The sequence below is a fragment of the Harpia harpyja genome, chromosome 7 (genome assembly GCF_026419915.1).
Source record: "Harpia harpyja isolate bHarHar1 chromosome 7, bHarHar1 primary haplotype, whole genome shotgun sequence".
Taxonomy (NCBI): domain Eukaryota; kingdom Metazoa; phylum Chordata; class Aves; order Accipitriformes; family Accipitridae; genus Harpia; species Harpia harpyja.
This window is the reverse complement of record NC_068946.1, coordinates 27601472-27627934: the sequence shown is the minus strand read 5'-3', so window position 1 is coordinate 27627934 and position 26463 is coordinate 27601472. Positions and strand designations below refer to the sequence as shown.

Below are 26463 nucleotides of genomic sequence, written 5' to 3'. Positions count from 1 at the left end.
GCAAATGATGGAGCAGAAACACAGGACTGAGAATTCAGGTGCTGGCAACTAAGCAATGGATGAACACCGCCGGTGTTTTAAATGGCAAGGGCTGCTTTTGGCAGGGCCTGTCCTCCTGCTGCCTGGAGGTTCACAAAGCTCAATTCCTCAGCCTAATCTCTCGCTGTAATAATGAAGTGAGGCTCTGGCCCTCCACAGTGAAATCACAACACTCCCCTCCAAATAGGCCAAACGGCTAAAAGGCTTCAAAACCAGAGAGTTTTAAAGAGCTTGTGATCAGGTTGGGCTTATTTTAATCAGCTTTGATAAACTCTTGCTATGTTTTTACCCCCCCCCCCCCAAAAAAAATCCCACAACAAAATACATCTTTCCAATTTGATAAAGCAACTGTACCCCAAAACAAATCCAGCCCTGAATGAAGGTCTTCCTCATACTCGCCTCCTACCTCAATTTCCTTGCTTTTGTTTCCAGTGGCAAATCCACCCGCTGCTTCAGCTGCTGCCATGGGAGCTTCACCATCTTCCATGTCCCTCCGTGTGCCCTTGTCAGGTTTCAGCCCTGCACACAGAGCTGGGGACTCGCTACGAAGCCGTGTGTGTCTCTACACCAAAAAATCTTGGGCTTTGGCTTTCATTTCTCCTACGCTACCTATACTGTTCTCCCAAATGCTTTTCCCTAAGTCATTCAAAATCTTGCATCCTGCAGAATAGGTGCTATCCTTGGCTATTTGCCTTTTCTTCCTCTTCATTGGCTTTCTGTTCACGGGTGCTACCACACTAACACAATACAGCAATGCAGCTTCCCATTCATCTGGTATCACTGACACAGGTAGTCTTTATTTTCTCTATTATTCCTTTACTTTGTATTAATCTTCTTTATCTATCATCCAGCCTACTCTCCTCAATTTGGTCTTTTCCGATTGCTTCCAAATTCTGGACGTTTCCTCTTCTATCTCCAACACTTTGGAAAACTCTTCTCTGTTGTTTTAAGTCCCATCTCAAAAAATTTCCTGTTCATTAATGGTCTTTCTATTACTCTTGTGTCTCTCGTCTTTTTCTTGCAAATGTAGTAATTTGTCTTCCTGCAGGGTGGATTTGTTTGTTTTACTTACTCTCACCCAGCACTTTGGATCAAAGAACTATATAATTTAAAATAAGATGTCCTGACAATGTGAAACAAACTCCACTTAAATAAGTGCTATCTTAAGATCGTGTGTAGACTCGTAACATCTATTTACATGGGTATTTCCCACTTGTTTAGGCTTTAGAAACCTAAATATAGATGTGAGGTGCCCAACTGCTGTTTCTCAGACTTGAGCTTAGGTTGTATCAGATCCTGGTTTTAGATGGATAAAGAAAAAAACACCAAACCTTCTGATACTCACGTAATGCAAACCCCAGCAGAACCCCCTAAGGGTCATTTCTTATCACTATCCCAATCTTAAGGATTTCCTCGTCAGTTTATATGTGATGCTTTATCTCTGGACAGAAAGCACCCATGCCATCTCATACTTTCCCCTGTACGTTACTGCAAGGAAGGCTGATAGGAATGGTTTTGTCAGGAGACAGAAATCTCCTCCAGAGGTCTTTCATCTGGGAGACACAGCCACGTCCCATGACTAATCTTTCCATAGGTCACAGGCCAGCTCACCCTTAGACTTATTTGCATCAAGACACTCACCAGCAATATCCTGTTTTCTAATTTAGGAAGTACTGATGACTATACATGGGTTTCGGCTCATTCGAATTCCTTCCCTCTCCACTGTCCATTACATTGGCAATTCATCTCCATGCATGTATGAAGGCTGGATGAAAACTTCTGTCTCTCAAAAGAGACAAAATATCATTGTTTGCACTGATGTCTGCTCCATGAATAACTGTGAGAGAATGTGCTAGGGTTGGATTACCGTGCCAGTCTTGGTGGCTCCTTCTTTAGATGTTTTTGCCTCTCCCTCGCATTGGCAGCATGGTCTTTCCAAACCTACAGCTCACCTTTTCCTCTTGTTTACAGGCCGAGCTGCTATTTCTCCCCTGAGTGGCTTCTTTGCTGCCCTCTGACAGTCAGTCCGACCACTGCTCTTAGCTCCTTTACACACCCTTCACTTTAGATGCCCCAGCTTACTTTGAATTCAGTCAAATATTTTCATTTCCCTTTCCATCCAGACAATGTTTTTCCCTTTCCCTTCCAGATTAAATTCTCTCCCACACAGATGATTGTTTTTCCCTCTCCAAAGGTCATCCAGAATGTGGTTTCATAACCAGTTCAACCATTGATGGGCCTTACAGCGCTGTCCTGATTCTCTTACAGATGAGATGTGGGAGACTAATGTGGGGGCTGCACCAAGTGCAATGTGGGGTCTGACTGTCTCTGGGTTCCCAGCAAAGTAAACCCCTAAGAGAAGATCGTCTTCAATCTAGCAAGCTGCTATCAGTCTGTATTGCCTCCAGCCCAGCCTGGCTCATCACGCAGCAGCGAGGAACGCCAGCCAGCATCTGTCTGGTCAGCCTTACATACGAACGAAAGGAATGTAACCTCCTTCCGCCAACTTCCACCCCCCAGCTCTCCAACCCATGGTTTTCTTGGTTTCATGCACTGCAGTAAATCCCTTTGATCTAGCAAGTGGACTTTGCACATGCAAGTTGGGTGACCAGCCCGCATCTGCCTCCCTGCCTGTGAACCCCACACTGAGAGCTCTTTGTCTGTCAGGGCACTCACACCCTTTTACACAGAGCCCGCACTGGCAGACTGCTCTTGCATGACATACTAACAAACTACCAGCCAAAGGAAAATATCTCGCAATCATTTCAGACCCTCTGGCTCAGCCACTGACTAAGCCAAGTGGCTACTAGCCATTGCCACCACTGGGTGCATTTGCAACCCACAGCACACTCAGCTCATGGTGTGAAAAAAACAAAGCATGGATGGGGAAAAGGGCTCCTTGTCCCTAGCCCTGAAGGCATGCATGGGAAAGGAGGCAGCCCCGCCATTTGTAATTCAGTCCCAAGTTTCCATAGCTATTCCTCTCTGTCCCTCTCTTTTACTGGAGGCTGGAGCTCCCTGCAGGGAAACCCCACCACAGAGGTCAGTGTGAACAGATTTAATGTCTTGATTGTACCAGCTCTGATTTAAGGCATCCAACGGTCAGTGTTTTTTAAGGGAACAGAGCACTTAAGGAGGATGAGGGGGTCTGAATGACTTTGTGCTTTGCACTCAAATAAGCTAGTTAGATAAGCCCATCACACCCCTCCCCTCGATTCACTTAGATTGCTCCCAAGATGTAAATGTTCAAAGGTATTTAGACAATCTGCTTTCCGCAGAGAAAAATGGGAGCCACGTGCCTACTTGCTCCCAGGTTCTGCATCAAAGATGTATTTTAACAACAAGGCTGCATCCAGTCCTCATTGCAAAATGAAACCACACTTCATACATAGCTATGCACAGCTAGGATATGGTCAGGTGCAGGGTGGTTATATGGCTGCAGAGACAGGAGAGCTGTTCATCCAGGTTTGTATTCCCTCTTGTCTTTTGCCTTCCTGCTTTCCTAACAACCTATGCTATCTGCTTAGGACTCGGTGGACGGAAACAGGTACGCTCCCACAAACTAGTAAATGGTTTAGGGACTGGTTAAACCACTGATGGTTTAACTGGCAAGATCAGAGGGATAGCTGAACCCACTAGGTGAGGTGCTGGGAGTGGGAGGTGTGGGCACTGCACCCGGGCAGCTGCCGTCTCATCATCTGATACAGGTCTTCCCCATATGCCAGCAAAGGTGGACTTACCTTTCTCACCATGTTGAGCACTGCTGTGGATGGGCAGACACATACACGTCAATGGCACTATGTACAGTCTAAGGCTATTCAACAGAACTATCAGAGGGCCAGTGAGAAATGTTTTTCGTCATGGATTAATTGTAAAACATAAGATTTCACATGCAGATGTTACTGAGGGGAAAAGTTTTGACCTCAGATACAAAATTCAACCAGACCTAAGGCTGGCTTGAAAAGCATGCAAAATCTTGCAAGATTTTGACTCCAAAGGGTGGAGGTGTTGAAAGAGTAGAGGTTTTTGCAAGTGCTCTCTCAGGACTCCTTGTCCACCTCCCTACCTATTGGGTGACAAAACCAGAAAAACTCTGAAGTTCACCGTTTCTAGGCGATCGTGTCACATCCCTGAGTAACTTCAGGAAGAGCTGTGTAAGACCCATCACTTCCAGCTTGAGGAGGAACGCAGGGGTCACATCTGAACAGGCAAGACCACCGCATCAACGGCTCTCACACTCTGCATTTGTGCCTTCACGGGAGCCCCGTCACCTGATGGAAGGCCTTGGCTGGGACGTCTCCCCGGGCAGCCCCAATGGGGGCCAGCCTCACAGCAGCACTGGTGCTATGAGGAGCCTCCTGACCACGTTGCTGCAGAGTTTAAAATGACTGCACTACTTTCACTGGCTTTCAAATCACTGGATCACAAGTGAGGTCACTCCTGGCAAGGTGGCTATCCCCAGTAAAAGCACTAGAAAGCCCATATAAAAAGATCAAAACCAATGCCTTTCATGTCTTAATATGATTTATACTTCAAACCATGTAACTTTTACGGGGCTGCCTAGTATTTGATGGATGCAGCTCTCTTAACAACCCACACATTTGTTTGATTTACTGCACTGGTCCAACATGTTATTTTCTACCTTGCAAGAACAACCTCGCTTCTAGGAATCTGCCTCCATGATAAGATCATGAATTAAATGTGCAGTTATCGTAAGAGACCACACATTTTACAGTAAAATTGAGAAAACTGATTACAGCAATCCCTCTGGAAACAAGAATAATCACATGATAAGACAGTGCTAATGGGAATTTATCATCTCTCATCACATGTGAAGCTTAGAACAAAGCAGCAACGCGTGCGAACTGCACCGCTATTACTGCCAATGAACACCAGCTGAAAAGCTACTGTGGACTATGAACAAATGACAGGAGAGTGGGGATCCTGAACATCCAAACCTAAGCCAATTCGGTATGCTTCACAAGCTTATACAGCAGAGCTTATATGCAACATTAGTAAATATTACCCAAAATAACAGCCTGACATCTTTCCATATATCCTATTCCCTCTCTACCTGCACTATTCCATTCAAACTCCATGTCATTCTTTCATTTGTTCTCACCGTATTTTATCACCAGAGAAGTCCAAGATCCTGAGTATCTCAAGGGCACATGCATCTGCGTACCTACACGTCTGCATCTACACACATGCTCTCTCACACACACGTTATTCCTAAACTGCATATCTCAGATCTGAAACACATTTTTCTCTTCCCCCCATACAAAAGGCAACAAAAACCTACCCACGCTATTTTCTATTTGAAGCAATTAACACTTGACTAAAATTAACGTTTTTAAAGTTGTCTTGGGGAAGTGAGTGCCGAAAACCCAAACTGGCATGCCCACAGTTTTAACATGAATGATACATGTACACCCCTTAGGTATCTTAAAATTACTCTGCATCAAGCCCTATAGGACATATGAAACCGTAACAGGTTAATGGTAGACGGTGAACTACTCTGTTCTATTGAACACTGGGTACATTTGCTGGCCTACCGTATTTTTCCACTGCCCTGTTTCACAGATAGAAGCTTGGACTTTCAGAAGAATTTTTTTTTTCTTTGCTAAATGAGAATAAAAGGAGATGGTTACGGTTAGGTGGCGGGAGGACAAGATGAGAGAAGCATCCTACACAAGTACCTGTATGAGTCCTCTGGTGAGCCTTTAAGTGGGAGCTCTTTGTATAAACCTTCCGGCACCCATTAAATTGACAGCGATGAACCCTCTTCTTGTTTTCCGGGGATGCTTCTGCCCCTGTACCTCCTTGTTCACTGTCACTGTGCCCGCTTTTTATCGTCCCCGCGGTTGCTGTTGCTACACCCACTTTCACGGAGCTGAGTGAAGTTTTCTTGGCCACCAATTTCAACGTCACTGTGCCATCCACCGCTGAGAGAGTTTGTGAGGTTTTTACAAGGTGGCGGCTGAGCTCTGGAGAGGAAGGGGGCGTTAATGAGGTTACTGCATTGAGTTGGGCCTGGTTGACGGCTGTGTAGCCTTCTGTGGAAGAGCTGGTGGACTGCAAGCTGAGGCACGTCTCAGACAGCAGCTTGTCCCGTGAGAGGATAATGTCCATGTTGGCGCTTTTGTCACACGTACTCGTCTCTGCTGGTAAAAGGATGGGATCCAGCCGTCGGATATTGTCCTCTGCATCTGGAGCTGAGGAGGCATGAAGGAAGCAGTCCAAATCCTCACCAAAGGTCTCAGAGATCTTCCGCGGTTCAGTCTGAAGGTATCGCTCCAACTCCAGGCATGTCTGCAGGAGGGGAAGGGAGAGGGGAGGGAGAGAAACCACTGTTAGAGAGAGATTACAGCATGGCTCCCACCTAGGGCAGGAGAACAATGTGGCCCAGAGCGATTCAGAGACAGCACTCATGCACACCAGCACCTTCTCACGAGATGGTCATGTTTTGGGACACATGAGGATTTGGCTTGTTTGATGCTGCTCCGAGACAGAGTGTGGGAATATCCACGTACAGTAGCAGATATTATGGTAGAAGTGAAGATACAACAACCAGAAAGAATCCACTACATTTTCATGAAAGTCTGTACATTGTTCCACGGATACCAGGCCATTCCCAATTTTAAGTGTAATCTGACCAACGGTCACTTTCACATGAAACTATTCTAATGGCCCCATTGCCTGGCCACATACAAACAAAAAGTCACCTCACCAAAGAACTGCTTCCTTCACAAACTTTAACTTTCACTCCAAATTTAAGTCAGCATAGTTGGCTGGGGCCCAATCTGTTCCTAAAACAGCACAATTCTGAAGCATAGCATTTTAAGATAGGAGATGGAGAACAACTTCCAGTGACACCACAGCTTGTTTAAAGGGCCTCAGAGAAGGAAAGATGTGACAGAAAAAAGGAACCTACTGTCAGTTTTAGAGGGTTTTTGGCACATCTGGTCAAACGGGGCTTCCTGTGTACAGGACACCAGACTTGCAAACAAACATGCACATGCACCTTATTAAAAAGTAGGTGAAGTTGCAAAGATGCTGCCACATAAAAACGTGTTCCTGCATCTCCACAGCAGTGATCATCAGCACGAGGATGGGGTAAGCCTCCTACTTGAATGTACCTTATTATGAGGTGCCCTGAGCTAGCCCCAATAAAGCCTCCAGGCACCATCACACTGCCCAGTGTTCTCCATAACCAACATTATAAACTTTTATTGTTTATAGAAAACCGTTTGCTGTAGTTTCAGGAGCTTTTAATGGAGTTTATTAGTGCTATTTTTCATTTCTCGCTGCCTGGAAGGCTAGCTGGTTTAATACCACCACTGCGATTTTACAGGACTTGGAGAAAGAGACATGCTAACTAACACTTTTTGGAAACCTCTAAAAACTACTCATCAGAGAACACTTCTAGAGATATTAAGAAAGGGATTTTAGGCAAAAATTTTCAGCCTATGGGAGCTGGCGACCCAACTATGTCTCAACCTGGACAGTCCAGCATCTGATCAATAAACAAAAGCTTCATATGACCAGAGGAGAGACAGAGACTCCTGCCTTCTGGCTACAAAGGTCCCATCAACAGGAGTGTAAAGAGGCCTCACTCACAGCTCTCTAGGAGCTGCCAGGTAACTCAAGATTATTACTTTCAATGTACCTAGGAAGCAGCACTGCTGGTTGCAGATACAATATGGTGGGATGACTTTCAGAGTTCACAACAGAATCTGCCAGACAGTTATGTGTTGCTGCTTTTTAAAATAACAGCCAATTATAGACCTGAGCTGTAGAGATGGACTTGGACAAAAAGCAATAGAACGGCAATATATGCAAGTGTGACGTGCTATACTTTAGCATGTAGGTTATTTTTAGAGGCATAACACTGTATGTATGATGTGTCTGCACACAGGCCTGGAGGCGGGACACTTATCAGCTAGTACGTGCCTTAAGCAACCTTTCTGTTTTCTTTTTAAAGTGCATTTCTGGGACCGTGAGGAACGGCTTTAGCTGGGGATCTGGTCTCTCCCCGGATGAATCCTAACAGGTTTTGGGAGCAGCTTTCCAACATGCCCCACAGTGTTTCAGGAATAACCCCCACCACCAGGAGAGGTGATGCTTTTGAATTCCCCATGTCATGTAATTTGGGCTTCTTGGCCCACTTAGCCTTCATCCAGTGGGGAGAAACAGGTTTAGGGGCCTAATAAATAAAAGGCTTCCAAAGGAAAGAGCAAGCATAATCACAAATTAGGGGTGGAAAGGGAAAGAGGGAAAAAAAAAAAAAAAAAAAAGAGACAGGGACTCAAGGCCATTAAATCTGATGACAGTGACATGACATTTCAATTGCTGTGGGATCAGAAAGCTGTGTGCCGGCTCCGGGCTGCCCGTGGAGGGGAGGCAAGCAGGAGGTGCTGCTCCTTTAAGACATCACTACCCCAAGACAACAATAGTGGGCCTGACAGTTTTTTCCAGCTTCACCATTAATTTTCCATAAAGAGCAGTTTCTCGATGAGCCCTTTTCAGGCAAAGCCTGATGCTTCAGAAACCTGTAATTATTCCTGGCTCCCCCCTCCCGCAGCCATTGCACCTGTGCCATTTCAAGACACCAGCTGGTCATGTCTTGCCTTCTGCCTCTGAAATCCAAAACCAGTGGATCAAGCCCATCTCCCCATAGAGTGGGGAAAAAAACAACTCAAAGAAACAATTTAATGCAGTCCCTCCCTCCCACCCCCCCCGAGCCTCTCCACCAAGTCAATAGAGGGGAAGAGCCTAGCAACGCTGAGCCAGAAAAGCCCTCCACCTAATCTGCATGGCAGACAAAGCCTGGTGAGGGGTTACAGCCACAGCCCTTCCTTCACCCCCTGCCAGCGCCCTACCTGCTGCTGCATTTGCCAGAGCAGGCAATTGCCGGCAGAAACAAAGTGTCTTTCCCCATATGCACTTCCCAGCTTCTGCCAAGTACCTTACCCGACCTTCCCTCCTCCGGGCCCAAATCACCCAGGGAGTGGTAAGGCAGGGTTTTGAAACCAGCCTGCTTTCTTCACTCCTGCCCTGGCAAGGCAATTTTTAGGCCAGCTAAGCCCACCTCCTTGTCTCGAGCTCTGACCTGGAGAAACCAGTCAGGCTGAGACCACCAAGGTCTCCGCTCCAGCCCAGTGGACGGTCAGGAGGGGCAGGAGAGCTTTTGGTCTCCATTCCCATGAAGTTGGGAGCACATCAAAAACTTGCGGGACCAGCAGGATATTGACCACTATCCACAGAGATACAAACCCAAACTGCTGGATTCAGATGATGGGGAAACCCTGTAGATCTCCTACTTCCACTACCAGCCTGGTAGGAAAATAGTCCAAGGATACCTAAGACAGGAGCAAGCTGCTCTTGTCATAGTTCTGTTGGATGTCCAGCTTCTCCTTAACCACTCATGCAAGAGAGGGGGAGCTTTGTGTAATGGATGTAGTACGTGTCACATGCGACGTTAAGTCTGACTATCCTTTGGTTGCTACATTGCAGGCAACTTGGTGGGTATTAAACTTTCTTACCCAGTGCCTGTAGGATTTACAGCAATAAAGACTTCAAAAATTGCAATGGGGAGAGGAAGATGGCTCCCTTCAGGAACACAAGAAGATCCATAAGATTGCTGTTTGCTGTCAAGCCAGTTTCGCAAGCTAGGGATAAAAAGTGACCCACTACTTTAACCCATCTGCCCTGATTAACAAGGGTCATTCTCCTTGCACATTGCTCCTCAATTTAGCCAGTTAAAAGAAATGATGATTCATGGCTGACAAATAATAGGACGTGACTTTGCAAGACCCCATGTACTTGCAGAAAGCCAGCCAGAAAAGGATGGCAGTCTGGCCTGTGGACAATCCCGACAAGGCCTCAGTCTGATTTTTCAATTTTGGATACAATTGCAAAAAGGCTCACTTTCCAAACAGAGGCACATGTCCATCACCTGCAAGAAACACTGTGTGTTTCCTGCCCATGCACCAGTAACTCATAACATCTCTTCGCTCCCTACATTGTACTATCATCTCAGTCCTCTGGGGCACGTACAGCAGCAGAATACATGTAAACTGCACACCATGACACTTCCACATGCAGCACCAGATCCTTCAGACAGTACAAGACAGCGACTGTAGTGCTGTCCTATGCCTGGTAAGGACCTACCTCTTGTTAGTCCCTTCAGAGCTTGCAGCAGCATTGATCCAGGGAAATTCAGTGTTAGTACATCTGTCAATTCAGAAAGGTATGACCTCTAATCTACCTGTATTCTTACCTCTGGAGCTCACCTAAAGCTCATCTACTGAAAGTAAAGATTATTTACCGAACACATTGAGTTCACCACTATGAAATACAATGCAAGAGCAACCCAGCGTGTGCCTCTGAGAGCAGAGATGTGATACATGTGTATGATTTTCAGCAGAGTTTAGCACTCACCTGGTTCTGCAGCCAGCAGAAATCAAGACAGTTTTGCTACTAACTGCAACAACAAGACAAACCCCAGACTTCCCAATCCCTCCCAGACTTGCAGATACTCAGTTTGGCTGAGACAGCCTAAATTTTAGGGTGCTTGTCAGCTGTCCAGGTTAAAGTGCAACCCAGAACATTCAAAATCTAGGTATGAAGGAACTGGAGTCACCACTCATGATGCTGATGTTTGACTTCATCACTCTCCCCCAGAGAGCAACCAGCAGGAAGGCTAAAGCTGGGATCACCACCATCGTCAATGTGCCAAGTCTCAAGGCAGTGTAGGTACCCAATGTCTCTGTCTCCTCTTTAGAGAATGACAGGGGAAAGATGTTCCCATAGGCCAGGAGCCTCTGCAGGGACACAAGTCTGGCATCTGGGTTCAGGTCCAGGCAGCTCTGGAAAACCTAATTCCAACTGATGACCCCAAATGAACTCTCAGTTCCCAGGGTATAAACCTAAAGTTGCTTCAATGAATTGCGAGAACTGGTCTCAATTTGCAGCCATGTTGTGTATCAGAATTTGACCCATACGTACAGGCTCTTGAAAAATCACAGGTCACTTCAGAAGCACCTGCCTATACTGTGAAGTCTTTACAGCACTCAAATCCCTGGCCATTTTGCATAGCTAAAGACAGGACAATGTGGCAACAGTAAAGTTCTGCCAAGGCTAAAACAAAGCCCAAACACTTATAATGATTTGCGGACAGAAAGTCAGGGAAGACACCTTATCAACACATTCACTGGGTTCCTCTGTTTTATTGATGCTGAAGTATTTTATAACATCTTGATTTTGAATTTTTCTAGCAGATCATGGGAAGTCCTTATCTGGAAGTGCTAGTTACTTCTAAGTGCCATTTTACTGCAGATATAATTGGACATCAAGCACCAATCTTGGAAGTTATCCAAAACCTAATTAAGAAGTTGGATACTTAGATCAGGCTGTGACAGAGAATGAAAATGTCGCATGTGGTTGACAAGCAGGTCTGATCTACCAGCTCTGTTTACAATACTTGAAAGGATTCTCTTTGCAGCATAATTTATACGAGCAATGCAGAATTATACATGCAATAGTGAAGGTCAAATTCCAGCCTCCATCATGACGCCATTGCTTTCCACTGGCATGCAAAAAAGGGGCCTCAACTCTAACTTTAAATAATTGTGGCAGTCTCAAAGCTGCAAAGGAAGAGAAAGCATCCTCAACCTGAAGGCAACCCAAAACAATAATTCTAAGGTCAGTGTCACTGCAGTTCACTCAAGCTCAGAGCAAACAGCGGCACCAGGTCCCGTGCCTAGTGTCAGTATTTAATTCTTCAGCAGAACAGTGAAAGCTTTGAGCTACGGTGGCACTTGCATTGCTGATGCCAGAGGCAGATACCGAACTGGATGTTGTGGGGCAGCCCTGAAGTTAAGAGGAATAAGAGGTTCAAAACTCACCTGCCTTTCCTGAAATACCATGCTCTTTTTGTCCTTAACCCTAAAACAAGGTTTGAAAGATGCATCTTCTTCCCACTGCCAAAAGCCTTCATTACTTCCTGAACAACAACAAAATCCAATACTCTTGCCCATCTATTCCAAGATTGTCATCTGTTCCCACCCAGCTGCCAAAACCTCCAGCTTTTCCTCTTGGCAACCTCTACTGGGCAGTTGCTAGTTGTCAAAAAGCTGCAGCACATCAGAAGCTTAACATTTGGGACAGCATAAAATAAACAGAATTTTAGTATTAAAATAAGTAGTTTTGCAAAATACACTTGGGAAAATGGGAAAACCGCAGTCTGAAATGAATGAATAGTAAGAAAAAGTTTCAGGCAATAGCAAATCATTTCTATTGCAAAGGATTTAAGACAAAACTCCTAGTCATGTGCCAGCACATCTCGCCTACGTGTTATATAGTTCATTGAAAAAAAAGACAGCTAAAACCACTTCTCAGGTACAACAATAAGATACTTAATGACAGCTAACTCATTGTAAATATCTGCATGCATGTTCTTAATCCCTTGTATATATGAAGCAAATCAAGTTAACTGTATGCTCAACAAACAGGCTTTTGCCAAGAGCAAACAGCAGACACACACGTAGTCAGCAAAGATCATCTGATACGCAAAGACTCGTTTTCCTGTGGTAACTTCACCATATGCCTGAACTGTCAGGCTAGTCCTCTCTAACACTGGCAGAATGGGCCTCACCAGCCACCAGAGTCTGCAATGGACAAGTCTATTAACTCTTGACTACGCTACGCAGGACTCAAGCCTCTGTTTGCAAATTTCTTCAATATAATAATGGCCTGTGCCCATTTTCCCCCTTGGTCTCTGCCCAAAGAATGAACCTTTAAGAAAATGTATTTAGCCAAAGCAGCCATTCACTGTTACTCATGCACAACAGCACTCTCAATGAACACTCTCCTACCACAACACAGATGGCTTTCTCTCTGGATGTTCTCCACAGCATTTTTCTTCAGAGCATAAAAGATGCTGAAATCAGAAGCCACAACTGAATTCAGCGTAGATACATTTTAATGTAAAAAGTTCTGCAGATTTACTTAAAGGACAGAATCACTACCTTCACATAAACACAAGCCATTTTCCTGTTGCTCTGGGGCATGATGTAACAAGGGTTATCAAAGACTTTGATCAGCCTCTAAAGCTCAAAGGATCAAACCCAATTTTGCCATAAATTAGCAATTTTCACCAGCAGAAATGGGTGGTAAAACAAATGTCTCAAACAGAAAAAAAGTCTGAACCCATAACCCTAACCAAGGAGTCAAAATCAAGATTTGTTCCCAAACTTAGTGATAATGAAATATATCTTATCTAACAAATACTCTTTTAAATGGACAACCCAAATTTGTTCACTAAAAATCTGTGGTATTTGGGGTCTAAGCATAGAGAATTTCAGTGCACTGGTTGTGAGATATTGAACAAAGGACTGCAGCTAAGCGTGGCTGAATTTGATAGGCATCGAGATAAAAAAAAAGGATGAAAGAAATCTGCAAACACTGAACCAGGACTTTGGAGGGCTTTTGGTTTTTTTGACTGTTTAATAAAGATAGAAAAAATATCTGCAGCCGGTCACAACAACAAAAAATAGCATCAATGTCAGCAAAGGATTAAGGATAGCCAAATCAAGAATTCAAAAGTGCAGGCAGCCCATTGTGCTAGTATAAAAACATGATAAAACCCATGTGTGCTTGTACACCAGCACATGCCCTGCACGCTGCCATGCAGTCCAGACAGCAAGTAGCCATACAATGACCATTTGAGAAAAGGTACATACGTAATGTGTGTTTCAAAATCTTTCTGAAGAGATCATTTATTTATATAACAACCTTGGATGGCTTTGAGTGAGCTGGCCAGTGGCCCTCACTGCAAACTTTTCTCCAAACTTCACCAAGTGTGTATTTAACCTGTTGCCGCCTGGTTTGGAAGCAGCTTTACTTTAGCATTATACATAGCGAAAAGGCACAATTAGCTCCTTGAATTGCCAGTCCTAGCTCCCACCGAAATCAAAGGATCAGGTTCAAAGCATGCCCCAGAGTGTGGTAACTTCTCACAGGAAATGGATATGCAAGAGTAAATGCTGACGGCTGTGGAATGTACAAAGCAGAGCAATATTTTAGGTCTCGATCCTCAATTAAGATTCATCCTTACAAAGTATTGCAGTGGGGTTACACAGCAGAATTGGATTCCTTGTAATTACTCTGGATAGGATCATGAATGAAAAAATGTACTCTTTAGAGATGTTTCATTAACATCCAGAGAGAGCTTAACATTTCCTCCTCAGCAGCTGACACAAATGTATACACCCAGTTGTGTTCGCCCACTCTCAGGCAACAGCATATTCATAAGCACAATTCTTCACAATTAGATTATTAAATCAAACCTGGAGAAGAGATGTGATCAATACACTCAATATATGGTACATTTCATAAGAGTCCTGGGTTGTGAGTCATCTCTTCTGCTCTGACCTAAAAACATATTAAACAAGAGGATGCATAATACTGAATTCCTAACCCAAAACCATGCAATTCCTCATCTTGACTTTGCGTGATCAACATTTCTGCGCTGGGACTACTGTATCTACCCTGTACATGATGCCCATTCATTATCACATCTCATGGCTCAAAAAACCTTTTGTATGTTCCCTTTTGTATTATTTTTGGCTGTGGGGAGGAAGAGGTGGGGACCTGTCTGGGAAACAGGAAGCAGGAGGAAGGAGGGGAACGCATTGTAGAATAAGGACAGAACAAAAAAGAATAAAAGAGCATTTATATAATTTCTAAACAATAATAAACATATAGGACCAAAGCCTGCCTCCAGCCATGCAGGGAGCAGTGGGGTCTTTGCCTGAAGTTTAAACTTTAATGTGAGCACAGCAACTGTCCAAGCACATTTGCAAAAAGCCATTTGCTGCTTTTTTCTTTGTTGTTTTTTTTTTAATCATTTGGGCAATTTGTTATCTTACAAGAGCAAGAAGATGCATGTGCTACTGTGATAAATATGCCAGTCTGGGCAAGGAAAAGAGAAGACAACAGGCTTGAGTTTCACTGTTGCATCGAGAAAAAAACCTCAGACTGGAAACAAAGCGATGGGAAGCACAGCCGGATTCTCAGCTGGGGTAAATCAGCACAGAGCAGCCCTGATTTCATGGTTCCTGTTTACATCAGCTGAGGACATTGCCAACACTCAAACTCCATGAAATTCTGCTGCTGATTAGCGCCATTTAACTCTGTGGCTTACGTGAAGCACAATTTGACATGTTCTTTGACGGCTGGAGATGGTTATTTTATATTACAAATCTTGTCTACTTTATTAGGAACAATGTGACCAAAATGGAAAAATGGGAAGAATTTAAAAACAACACCACTTCAGACATCCTGATACTTGGATTTGTTTCTTTTCTCTCTCTCTTTTTTTTTTTTAAATTTGAGCAGTCTATATGGAGATATTCACAAACTGGTTTCTGCCACTCCTAGGCCAGAGTTTTCATCATCTATGCACAGAAACAACAGCCTTCGCACTTGAATGTCCCACTGCAGGTAAACTTGCCTCTCACGCAAAAGCCAGGTGCCCTCCAAAGGATGCTCCCTTACAGCCAAGGGTGTTTTCCATTGCTTTTCTTTCCTACACTGCTCTGCCAAGGCGGTTGTTCCAAAACTCTAGCCACATGGGATTTTGATCAGCCTCAAATCTCCCAGGCAGTGCACTTGGGCTGCTACGGACCCTGATAAAAGCAGCACGGTCCTCTTTAAAAGCAATTTGCTAGAGCACATTGGTAAAGTGCCTGCCAGTATTGGCCCAGCTGCTCAGCAGCAACCCAACCAGCTGCCCACAGGCATCTGAGGAGACCTGTATCCCCAAAATGCATTAGATCAAACAAAAAGGAGATCTGGCAGGGCCTTTTGTGGATATCATTAGCAACTCAAGGTGCACTGTCAGAACTGGACACGGCACTGCTCACTCCTCATGAAAGGATCACGAGACCAGCCTCGCGTTAGCGCGGTTTCCAGCAGGCTGTACGGCTACCAGCTGCAGTATGGCACGGGAAGCCAGGAGATCCCATTAAGAGCCCTGCCATTTATCGACTTGAGAAAGCTCAGCAGGTCAGATCACCAACTGCTCAGAGTCAGCACACCTCTATGAGCCAATTTACACAACCACAGCTCTTGTGCTGGCTCACTTTCTTCGGTCTGTTGACTGTAGACACCCACCCAGTTGTTATGGATTTTAATATGCTGCAATATGAAAGTGCTATTTCAGGACAAAGTTATTAATAGCAAAGCAGCCAGAAAATAGCCTAGAAGGAATGCAATGTCTTGGTGTTCCTGGAAGATATGATGACTTCCCAGCATCCAAGGGGCCACCATGGTTAATTCAAGATGTTTCTGTGCACAAGACTGTCTTTTGTTAGAGGAGCTAACTATATGATAAGCCATCATGACATGCCTTCATAGAAATGCCCTGAATGGGTACCTGCGGACTCCCAAGTCTGCAGAGACTACAATGCAGAAAGGCCCAAAGGGTGGTACTTTGTTACACTAAGCAGGCTGGTGAAAAGCAGAGCCCGGGCGCTGTGATGAAGCATCAGGAGAAACAGAGGCCAGGAGAAACTCTACTCTTCCTGAAGGAGGTGGAGGATGGGACGGGACCTGTTTGAGCCCTGCTCAGAAACCTGTCTGACTCTAGGACCTCAGAAAGGCTCTTCTTTTCAGCCTCTCTTCCCCTACAAGCACCCTCTCCTTCCCTTGTTTCTTCATACTGCATCTCCTCAGCAACACTCTTTACTTGTGTAGGAGTCTCACAGTCAAGGCAAGACACTGTCCCTTTTCACCCTTTTCATGCTCTCTCTTAAACCTTCTGTTTCTCCTGGCAAAATATCCCTGGAAATGTATTAGAGAATACTGTGCAAAATCACCAGACCCTGCCTCAAGTTTATGTTGGCACCTTTCCCCCTAGAATTAATGGGGAGGGTTCCCAAATTAATTCCAGGTACATAACTGAACACAGCACTCAGCACCACCTTGTGGAGATGATACCGGATGAAGGCATCTCTCTGCTGGCAAGGTTTTTAGCATCCCTTCTGCCTGCACCCAAGGTGCTGAGAGGCTGTCTGTGTGGCCTTCAGCTTTCCAGCCCCATCCCTAAGTATCCTCTTTGAGCAAACCAAATGAAACTCGACACTGCGTCTTTCCTTGAGACAAAAAGGCCCAAATGATGATGTCGGGAATTAGAAGATGTCACGTTCATGGCACCACAGCCTTACCCATTAAACTGCCACAGACAGCTCCAGCTCGCTACCAAACATGCACTGCAGGGAATTCTCCTCCCTCACCTCTCCTCCTCTCCCTCACCACTCTCCAGAAAGGAAACAAACAAAACCCACTTACCAACAAGGAAAAGAGGAAACATATTGTAGTCACTATAATCCCAACAGTGGACATGTTATGTGGCATATTTCCAACTCAGATGTTTAAAAAATGTAGTTAGTTTACCTTAAGTGTCCTATTTTCCCCCATTTCCCTTTTCCATTCTATTTAAGCCTATATAGCATCTCCCGAGATAAGCCTGCCTTTGTGGGTTGGCTGTATACCACTCCTTCCCTCTATTGTCTTTCTGAGATGGGATGGAAGTCTCCAGTGTCACGGCTTGGAAGACCACAGCCAGGCTCTCTTGGCTTGGTTTGTGGGAAGGGGAAGAGCGGGAACTGAGGAAGGACAGCCTCTCCCGCTGCAGGAGGGGAGTCCTCTTCCTCACAGTACAACTAGTCCTCCCTGGCATTTTGTTCATCATCGATACTGCTTAACTAAATCAGTTTTTAGTAGCCCCCAAAGGTGGAGTCTGTTGCCAGCTATCGTCATCCCAAACACTTCAGACCTCTGTCACTGTGCCTTGGTACAATCCCTGCAATAGCTAAACACAAACATTATGTTCCCCCAAGTACAAATTATAGTTTTCAGGAGCTGCAATTTTATTTTGGTTATAAACATACAAAGGTAACCTTTATGCTGGGAGAGGAGGAGCCGCATGAGAGACCACAGGCTGAATCTCTGCTTCGCAGGGAACATTCCTGGGAGCACTTTGCTGCTTCACCTCCAGCCGGCTCCGCTTCCCAAGCAGTTGCGCTTCCCAAGCAGTTGTGCTTCCCAAGCGGTTGCATGATATCAGAGCTGAAGCGAGAGCCAAAATGCCGTGTGGTGGCCGGGGCTGCTGGAGGGATCTGCTTCAGACCCAGCAGTCCTGGAACTAGGACTCAGAAAGGGAGAGAAATGCACTCAGACCGTGCTTCTTTAGCTATAGCTGGCACTTACTGGCAGCCTACACATTCAGGGGACAATTTTCCAGGCATGACTTGTGACTTGGTTGCCACCCTGAGCCCCTGCAGAATACATCGCAGCACTTCTGAACACGTGGGCTCTTCTCAGAGTGCCCCAGAGGTGCTCCCACCATCACCAGAGCAAGGTTCAGGGGTTTTTCTCCATTTCAAATGTCTCTAACCATTCCCTGCTCTGAAGATGTCCCATCACTACCCAGTACCAAGCTCATGACACCTGTCAAAGAAGCATGATGTCAAATTGCCCCTGCGAGCCCCTGAGTGCCCCTAGGCATTTCAGCCCTCCTGTCTGTCAAGCCTGCTAATGCGTCCCTTCCCTGCCATGAGTAATGGTGCATTCCTGGAAGCAAAAACTGCATTAAAAGTCTTCTTTACATGTGAGCTAAGAGCTTTTTTTGCCTCATACCATTTTTACTCATAAATATAATATCAAGGTGATCGTGTTCTTCTCAGACTACTCAGAGTGTTCTGTAAGTAAAACCTGCAACTGGCAATTTATCAGATGGAAAAATAAAAGCCACATTCAGTTTCTCCCTACGCTTAAAAATGACCACGTGCAGTCTCTGAAGCAGACTGATCTTTTTAACAAGGTCATGAGTATCAGCCAGGGGGGGAACAAAACCACCCTGCACATGTTTTTCCTTCTACGCTGCTTTCTTACTGATGTTTTGCTCACTTTCTAAGCAAAGAGGAAGCCTCTCCTGTTCCCGTCACCCTGTGTTTATCCACATTCCAGCAGCCAGCGGCTGCTCCTCCAGGTGCTCTCCAAGGGCAAACAACTGGATCTTGCTGCAACAAGATCTTGAGACCCATCCAGCTCTGAGTGGGAGTGAGGTGGGAGCCCTGAGAGCAGAAATGATAGAGGCAGCGGATGGTGGGACACCATACAATCTTTTGAAAGCGTCGCTCCTGCAGGCTAAGACAAAAAGCACAACACACCCTTCGCCTAGTGAAAGGACTGGAAAATGCACTTTAGGAGGCACAGCCTTTGGAGTCAGAATAAATCCTGCCAGCTGTCCCTGGTGACAAAGCAGCCCAGTTTGATCAATACAGCAGCATTATTAACACTGCACTACCTTACATGAGGATAGTCATATGTTCTTGCCTCTGCTAAGCGTGGGGGAAGGGGTGCAAACTCCTACAGCAATTCACAGGGGAAACGTCTCTCTCAAAATCATTAAGATTGCACAAAGAATCTCTTACCCATTTCCATGCAAGCTGCTTTTTTGGGAGACCTCTGCTTCATTCTTATTGATCAAGCTCACGTGGAATCCCAGAAATAGTGAGTGCTTTATAGTTTTCTCAAAAAGAAATTTTGTTTTTAATGACTTTAGTACCCCTATCTTCAGGCTTTTTTCTGCAGCCATGAAGACCCTTCCTTTTGGGGGCTGGGTACAGACACATAAATGTAGGTGGTTAACAACAGAAGGTAGGACTTTATGATTAGCAAATTTTGTAAAATGATTATGAGGATTAGGGGTTCAGTTAAGTGCATTTGGATTCAAGCAGAAGTAACGGTAGTAAAAGGGTATATATCGCTGCTGCTCCTGAGCCCCAGCCAGAGTCATGGCCTTTCTATGTTTGGCTCAACAAACACAGTTACAGACAATCCTGGTGAGTAACTCGGGAATTGGCAAGAGAATGGAAGGGGAAGAAAAACAGTTCTCGCTAATCACCTGCTTAACCACGGCCAGCAAATCTGAGGATTTTGTAAAAACTAGGTCCTGTGTGTGCCTCGTGACAAGTTTGAAGGCGGCTGGAGAGGTACAACCCTATGCCAGGTGACTCAGTGTGGGAGAAAACATAGCAGAGAAGCTAAAGGCTGAGTGGTAAATACTGACAGCATGGGAGGAAGGACTGACTGTAATAATAAACACAAGGCCAGCAAATGGCCTTCAAAACCAGGAGAAAGACCTTCTTACCCACAAAGAGAGGTGTGTCATCCATTGCTGGAAAGAAAAACCTACCACAGAAACGCTGCATCGGCAGCAGCTGTCTTTCTCCAGCACTCAGCTGGGACAACACATCGTCAAAAACAGGGAAAACGACAGACTCGCTCCCCCTCCACAGGGAAGAAATCTTGCCATGTATCCCCTCTGCCACCTCTCCACCAAAAATCACTGAGACTATCAAAGCCAAACCCTGCGCCAGGGAGGTGAAATGCTGAGATTGAGCACACCAGGCCACCTTCATGCTGTGTCTGCTAAGCGTTTCTCACCAGAGAAGTGTGGTGCTGCTCCAGAGCTGCTGGCACAAAGTCCTCCCAGAAAGGGGTGCTGCAAAAGCGTCTAGACAGACTAAAATTAAAAAGAACAAATTATATGACACTGCCCACTGTCTGCAAACCAGGGCCAGATTCTCAGAGGGAGGAGTAAATTGCTAACATGGTAATTGTAGCTAGTGGTGTCATCTTAATTTACACTAAGCAAGGATCTGGCCCAGAAAAGTATTCCTGTCAAATTTGCAGCCAAAAATTCCTCCGCTAGACCACATTCCACCAGTTAAACTGGCAGGGAAGACAACTGCAGAAAGAATTTAATTAAAATGGAGATCAGGGAGCTGGTATCCTTTTCAAGCTCTGCTCTCGAATTCCTCTCTCCAACAACTGAGCGCTTGGGTGTCCCAGTTTCCCAGCCTGTAAAATGGGCATGCAACAGCTTCCCTGCTCTCTAAGGGCAATGGCTGTGAAGCATCTTGTCTGTTCAAAGCCTGACCATCAAATCAGACAGATATCTGAATGCTCTAAAACTCTGGGTCTTGAATGAAAGGGTATGTATTTTTCTCTGCTGAAACTGCTCTGTCATTGCTCTTGGAAAATTTGAGCTTCAAAAAGGCATCCTGTAAGTTTTGCTTTCAAGACTGTAGGTGTCAGGTCCTCTGACTTATCGGGGTACTACTACGGATTTTTTCTGCTCCAGACTGCACAAATTTGCCAGCACAGTCCCTGGTACTGAAATAAAGATAGGCACAGAGAGTACTGCTTTCCCACAATTTTCTCATTCATATTTTATTTCTGAAATTCAGCATTTGTACTGATTAACATCTGGATGGACAGTGGATTTTCTGTATACCCCTCTGTTTTCAGCTGTTCCAGGAAGACATTAGATGGAAGAATACACCCAGGATGTAGACCAGTGCAATCACACCATCAAGTCGTAAGGATGGCGCCACGTGGTGCTTCATCGTAGCGGGTCTTTTCTTTGTTTTCACTCCTTAATTTCTATTAAAACATTTGGCTTTTTACATGCTGGTCTGCAGGATCATTAGCAACAGCACGTGGTTTAGGACCTGTTTCTTTAGAGTCCTCATGTTCCACACAGAAACCCCTCATGGATACCCACAGCTTAACAGCTTGCTGAATAAAGGGGAGAAAGATGACAGTTCCTGTGAGAAGTTTTCACAGCAGCAGAACCAAGCAAAAACCAGCAGAGCCCCACTGCCCACAGCCAGCTGTACACCTCATTGCTGTTTGGCAAGGCCCCGCTGTTCTGTTATAACCCCGGCAGACCCTGTATGGGGCGAGCAGCTTTCCTCCTCCACAGGAAGGAGAGGGAATCACGCATGTTCTGAAACACCAGGAAAATATTTCTTTGCCGTGCGAGCAGCCCAAGCTGACTCAAAGGAGTGGAGACGGTTAAAAGCAGCACAGTGGACAAACACAGCAGGAAGGTCCAGAGCCCGGGGTGACCCGCCAAGCGAACTGAAGAGCGCCTTGCAGTCCAGAGCAGCTAACGCTCCCCCCTCCCCGGCTCAGGCAGGCTCCTTTGCCTTACGCGAGCGGCTTTGGAAAATCCTCCTTTAAGGCGGCGGGGCCAGGGAGGCAGGGAGCCAACCCTGCTCAAGGCCACTGAAGCCACCCACCCCAGTGGGTGGTGGCAAGAGGGGGGACCCTCCAGAGGGATGGTGGTGGGACCCCACCACTGACCCCGCAGTGTTTCAGGAATGCCTGCTCCCTGCCCATGTTGGAACACCTCCCTTTGCTGAAGAAAAGGGCAGCGGTGTGCTGGGTGGGCACCGAAATTCGAGGGGCCTTTACCCTTTAACCACGATCCAGGTTAAACACCCACCTGCCATCCATCAGCCACAAAAACAGTGGTCTTCAACTAACTAACCAGCATATAGATACTGTTTGCTGAACAAAGGGCAGCAACTCACAGCAACCCTGCTCTTCCTGATACTAATACCACCATGTGATTTTCAACCCCACGGTTGTATTTGTGGTTTTAGGCTTTTCAGAACACTGAGATCTTCCACGACTCGCTGTCAATAGCCAGCACTTAGAAGCAGCTACCATCAAGACAAGTCATCAGCACTGATTTGACTTCATCCCATTTAAAGTTTGATCTGTTTCGTTAAGAAAACAAACAAAAATTTGGCCTCAATTTTTTGTTTCCGTTTACTCCGATGGATCGCAGCCCTCACTATAAAAACATGCTTAATAAAAACAAATCAGAAAACTAAGGAAACTGATAAAAAGCTTTCATTGTGAAGAAAAGCAGGGAAAAGAGCTTAAGGAGGAAATGCTAAATTTTTTTGTGATGCCAGCAGAGAGAGGCAGTATGTAAAGAAAACCACGCAGGGGCAGGAAATAAATCCTTGAGATTGAATTTGGAAAAAGACAAATTAATGCATTTATGGAAGAAACAGCAACACAACATGCACACTCAATACAAAGCAGAGATCCTGTAAGGCTGAAAAGAGACCGAGAATAGATAAGACACAGAGAAGACCAATATAGCTTCGAGGACACATTCTTAGCATCTGATATACAGGAAAACTGGAAGGAACAGACAGATGGAAAGTATGACAAAATTGAAAGGGATGTGCACGTTTATTACTATTTATCATGTCTGTTCCACAGTCAGTGTTATAATCTCCAGTCAATGAACAGGGGTCTTATTTCACATTTAGATAACAATCCTTGAAAGAGTTAATATAGATAAAGATGGGAAAAAGCGTCACAGACCATGCAGCTATGAACAGGGTGAACCCAAACAAAGCAATGGACTTGCGCATGGAGAAGAGAGAGAATATGGGAGGGGGAGAAATTAGACTCAGGTAAGAGAGAGAACAGCCTGTTAGATATTCCTCCCCTAAACTAGGTTTTAGCACATGCTTCCAAGGAAAGCAGGGCCTCACGCTAGGTGGATTTCAAATGAGACTGGAAAGCACCACTGAAGCATACAATAAGAAATGGCACCTGGGCAGAAGAATTTAATGATCTAACAGTGCTAATTTCCGAGTGTATTTGTTTCTGGACCAGATCTGCTTATATGCATGGTTTATTGTTGCTGGATGAAGGCAGTGACCAAAAATGCCTTTTCATCACGTGCACCCTGCTCCTGAACCTCATTTGCCTTCAAAATTAGCCAGTGAGACCCCCTTGCTGAACACAAGGTCTTCCCTGACCCTTCTCTAACTTTAGAGGCCAAGCTGCAGTCAGAATGTGGTCCTACACCATCTCTGAGCCATGCCATGCCATGCCATGCCATGCCATGTCATGACACGGACTCGCTTTTGTTTCTAGTCAGTGCAGAAGGAAGCCCCCACCTCCACAAACCTGGTCTCTCCTCCGAGACGCATTTCCAACCTGATACACAGTACGCGTGTGATGGATTCTCGAAATGAAACATGTCTAGGCACCCGTATGTGCACAAGCAGGCACCCTTCATGATTCACATTTACACTACAGCTTTCTGACATCATTAAAACAGAGCAAAAAGGTCTCAAAGAGGACTGACTTACAGAAGCGGATTTTAAGGTCAAAAAGGGCCATTCTGATAATTTAGTCCGACCCTGGATGACACAGCCCATTGAATTACACAAAGGGCTCCTTTAGATGCTCATTTACACCCACTTTCAGGTTGGTTTCCACTGCTGGATACGAAAGCCCGAGGGTAAATCAGAATGGGATCCTTCCTTCTTCCCATGCACTGAGACTGTTCAGAAACCTCTCCCATCTGTCTTCCATTTCACAGATGGGTATTACTGTCCTGGGGGAAGCAATGCCCACACCAGACATCATCCTACCTTGCAGTGTTGGGGAGAGCACGTTTAGCACTTAGAAACATCTTCTCATTCCCTCCCATCCCCACATTTTCTTCATTTGAAAAAAACAAAGAAAACAAATCATGCTGCATCCTTTGTTTTATAGAGGGCTGCTCAGGACCTCCCACTCTTTGATGGAAAGAAAATTTCTTTCCGGTACAGTTTCCATCATTTATTAGCTGAAGGTAGGGGGAGAAATGGTGTTTATAGGATGCCTAAGGCCAAGCTCACTATAAAACAGAAATAAGCCAATATAGCCGGAGCACAACTTAGTGGCCTATTGTGCAACATTTTAAAAAACGTACTCTCTCATTATGGCACTTGAGAATATCTCCTCCCCCCAACACCAGTGGAAATACATTTATGAGAGCCATAGAGCAGCAATATTGTTTTAATCAAATCATTAAAATGGGTGTGCTGTTTTCTGCCCACATCCTGATATTTATTCCACATCCTGACAAGACCTGGGATTTGTATAGACCATTCTCCTGCAAGGTGTCAAGTGACTTCGTGGACACTGGGCCAGTGTAAATCCGCGTATTGGCACTGTGACTTTGGCAGATCTGCATCAGTTTGCATCGGCCCAGGATCTGACTCACTGACTGACGTGAAATCCCCAACATGATGTGGGTACTACTCTTCCCATTTACAAAGAGAAAAAGCATTCAGAACAGAATGTAAAGGTTTCCTTGACCTTTTCCACTTAAACATAAGGAAATGGAAAGGAGACAGAAATTCCCATCTTATACCACAGTGCAACAACATCTGACCAGAGATGCAGCTTGCTCAAACAAAACACTGACTGAATTACAAGGCCTTGCAGCTGGTACAGCTCTTACTGCAAGAAGATAATCTGGGTGAGACAGTCCCAGTGAAGAGGAGTCTTCAACCTAGGGCATCCACTCAGTGTCCAGCTCGACAGGCATTCAAGACTTGGAATATGAGTATTCAGCATTTTCTAAGTGTCACATGCACTGGAGGTATTCGGGAATAAGAAACCACCCACACCTTGCTTCCCTTGCTCTCCCTCAAATGTGTTCTTCAAAGAAATGTAACATGAGTTTCTCAAGTCAGAAAAAGAAATCCCAATGCAGCCTTTGTAGGGTTCTGTGCACCTACTGGTATTCTTCTCAACACTGAGAAACTATGCTGGGGAGTCACCCGTTTACCAAGTCCACACCAGAAAGTAACTCTGCACAGGCATTCTTCTGTTCTCCCTCAAACAACTGGGGCTTATTCATGTTTTAAACAAACCACCAAAGCTCAGAAAGCCCAAGACAAGCTAGGCACACTCAGTAAAGAGTATTTAAACTGGGTACCCTGAAATTTATTTGCCAGCATCCAAGAAAGATTAATAAAGGAGTACTCTCGGAAAACAAAACTGTCTTGAGTGAACAGAAAATCAGGGCTGCCTGAAGAGAGAGCATGAGCTTTGCAGCCAACTCAGAAGTACAGCATGGTGCCATGGGACCAGGCTGTCCTGGAGGTAAGTGAACCAAGCAGAGCAAGGCCCCCACATTACCTTCTTTAAACCCCAAATCACCCCAGCTCCTGAGGCACTGATTCAAGCAAACATCTTCATCCAGGGAAGCACTGGAGACAGAGAATTCAGCTTGTGTCTAGGTTTCATCCATTGATTAATGGAAGAAACAGCAAAGCTCCTCCTGACCTTAACTGTACAATCAAACACCGTAAGACTCATTCCCTGTAGGAAAACAATCTCAGACTAAACCAGGCCCTTCCGTTTTCAAACATTGTATACAACAATCTTTCTTTTCACTTTAAAAACACAGGAGAGCTAAGGGATATGCTGATAAGAGAAGTCTATGCTGTTTTCCTGCAGTAAACAGTAGGAAACTACCCCAGGTGACATCCACTTACCCTGAAATTCTCAAACCTGCAAGAGAAGCACCTTACAAGCTCTTTCACTGTGTCATGTCAACACTTACAGCTGTCTGCCTCTTCTTCCAAGATACTGGAGACCTCCGAAACCGTAAGTGCTTCCTTCCTCTGTTCTAATCAGACAAACATCCCTTACTCTCACTATTTGACTGCAACCCCCACTGCTCTTTCACAC

General features: G+C 45.2%; 1 protein-coding gene across 1 annotated transcript in view; it reads right to left on the bottom strand.

Moving 5' to 3' along the window:
- The window catches only part of KLF7 (KLF transcription factor 7), a 60833-nt gene that overhangs the window by 23776 nt on the left and 10594 nt on the right, over positions 1–26463 (bottom strand). Inside the window, exon 2 of the mRNA XM_052792687.1 lies at positions 5739–6351. Coding sequence (XP_052648647.1) covers positions 5739–6351 — 613 coding nt within the window. The remainder of the gene's footprint in view (positions 1–5738; positions 6352–26463) is intronic.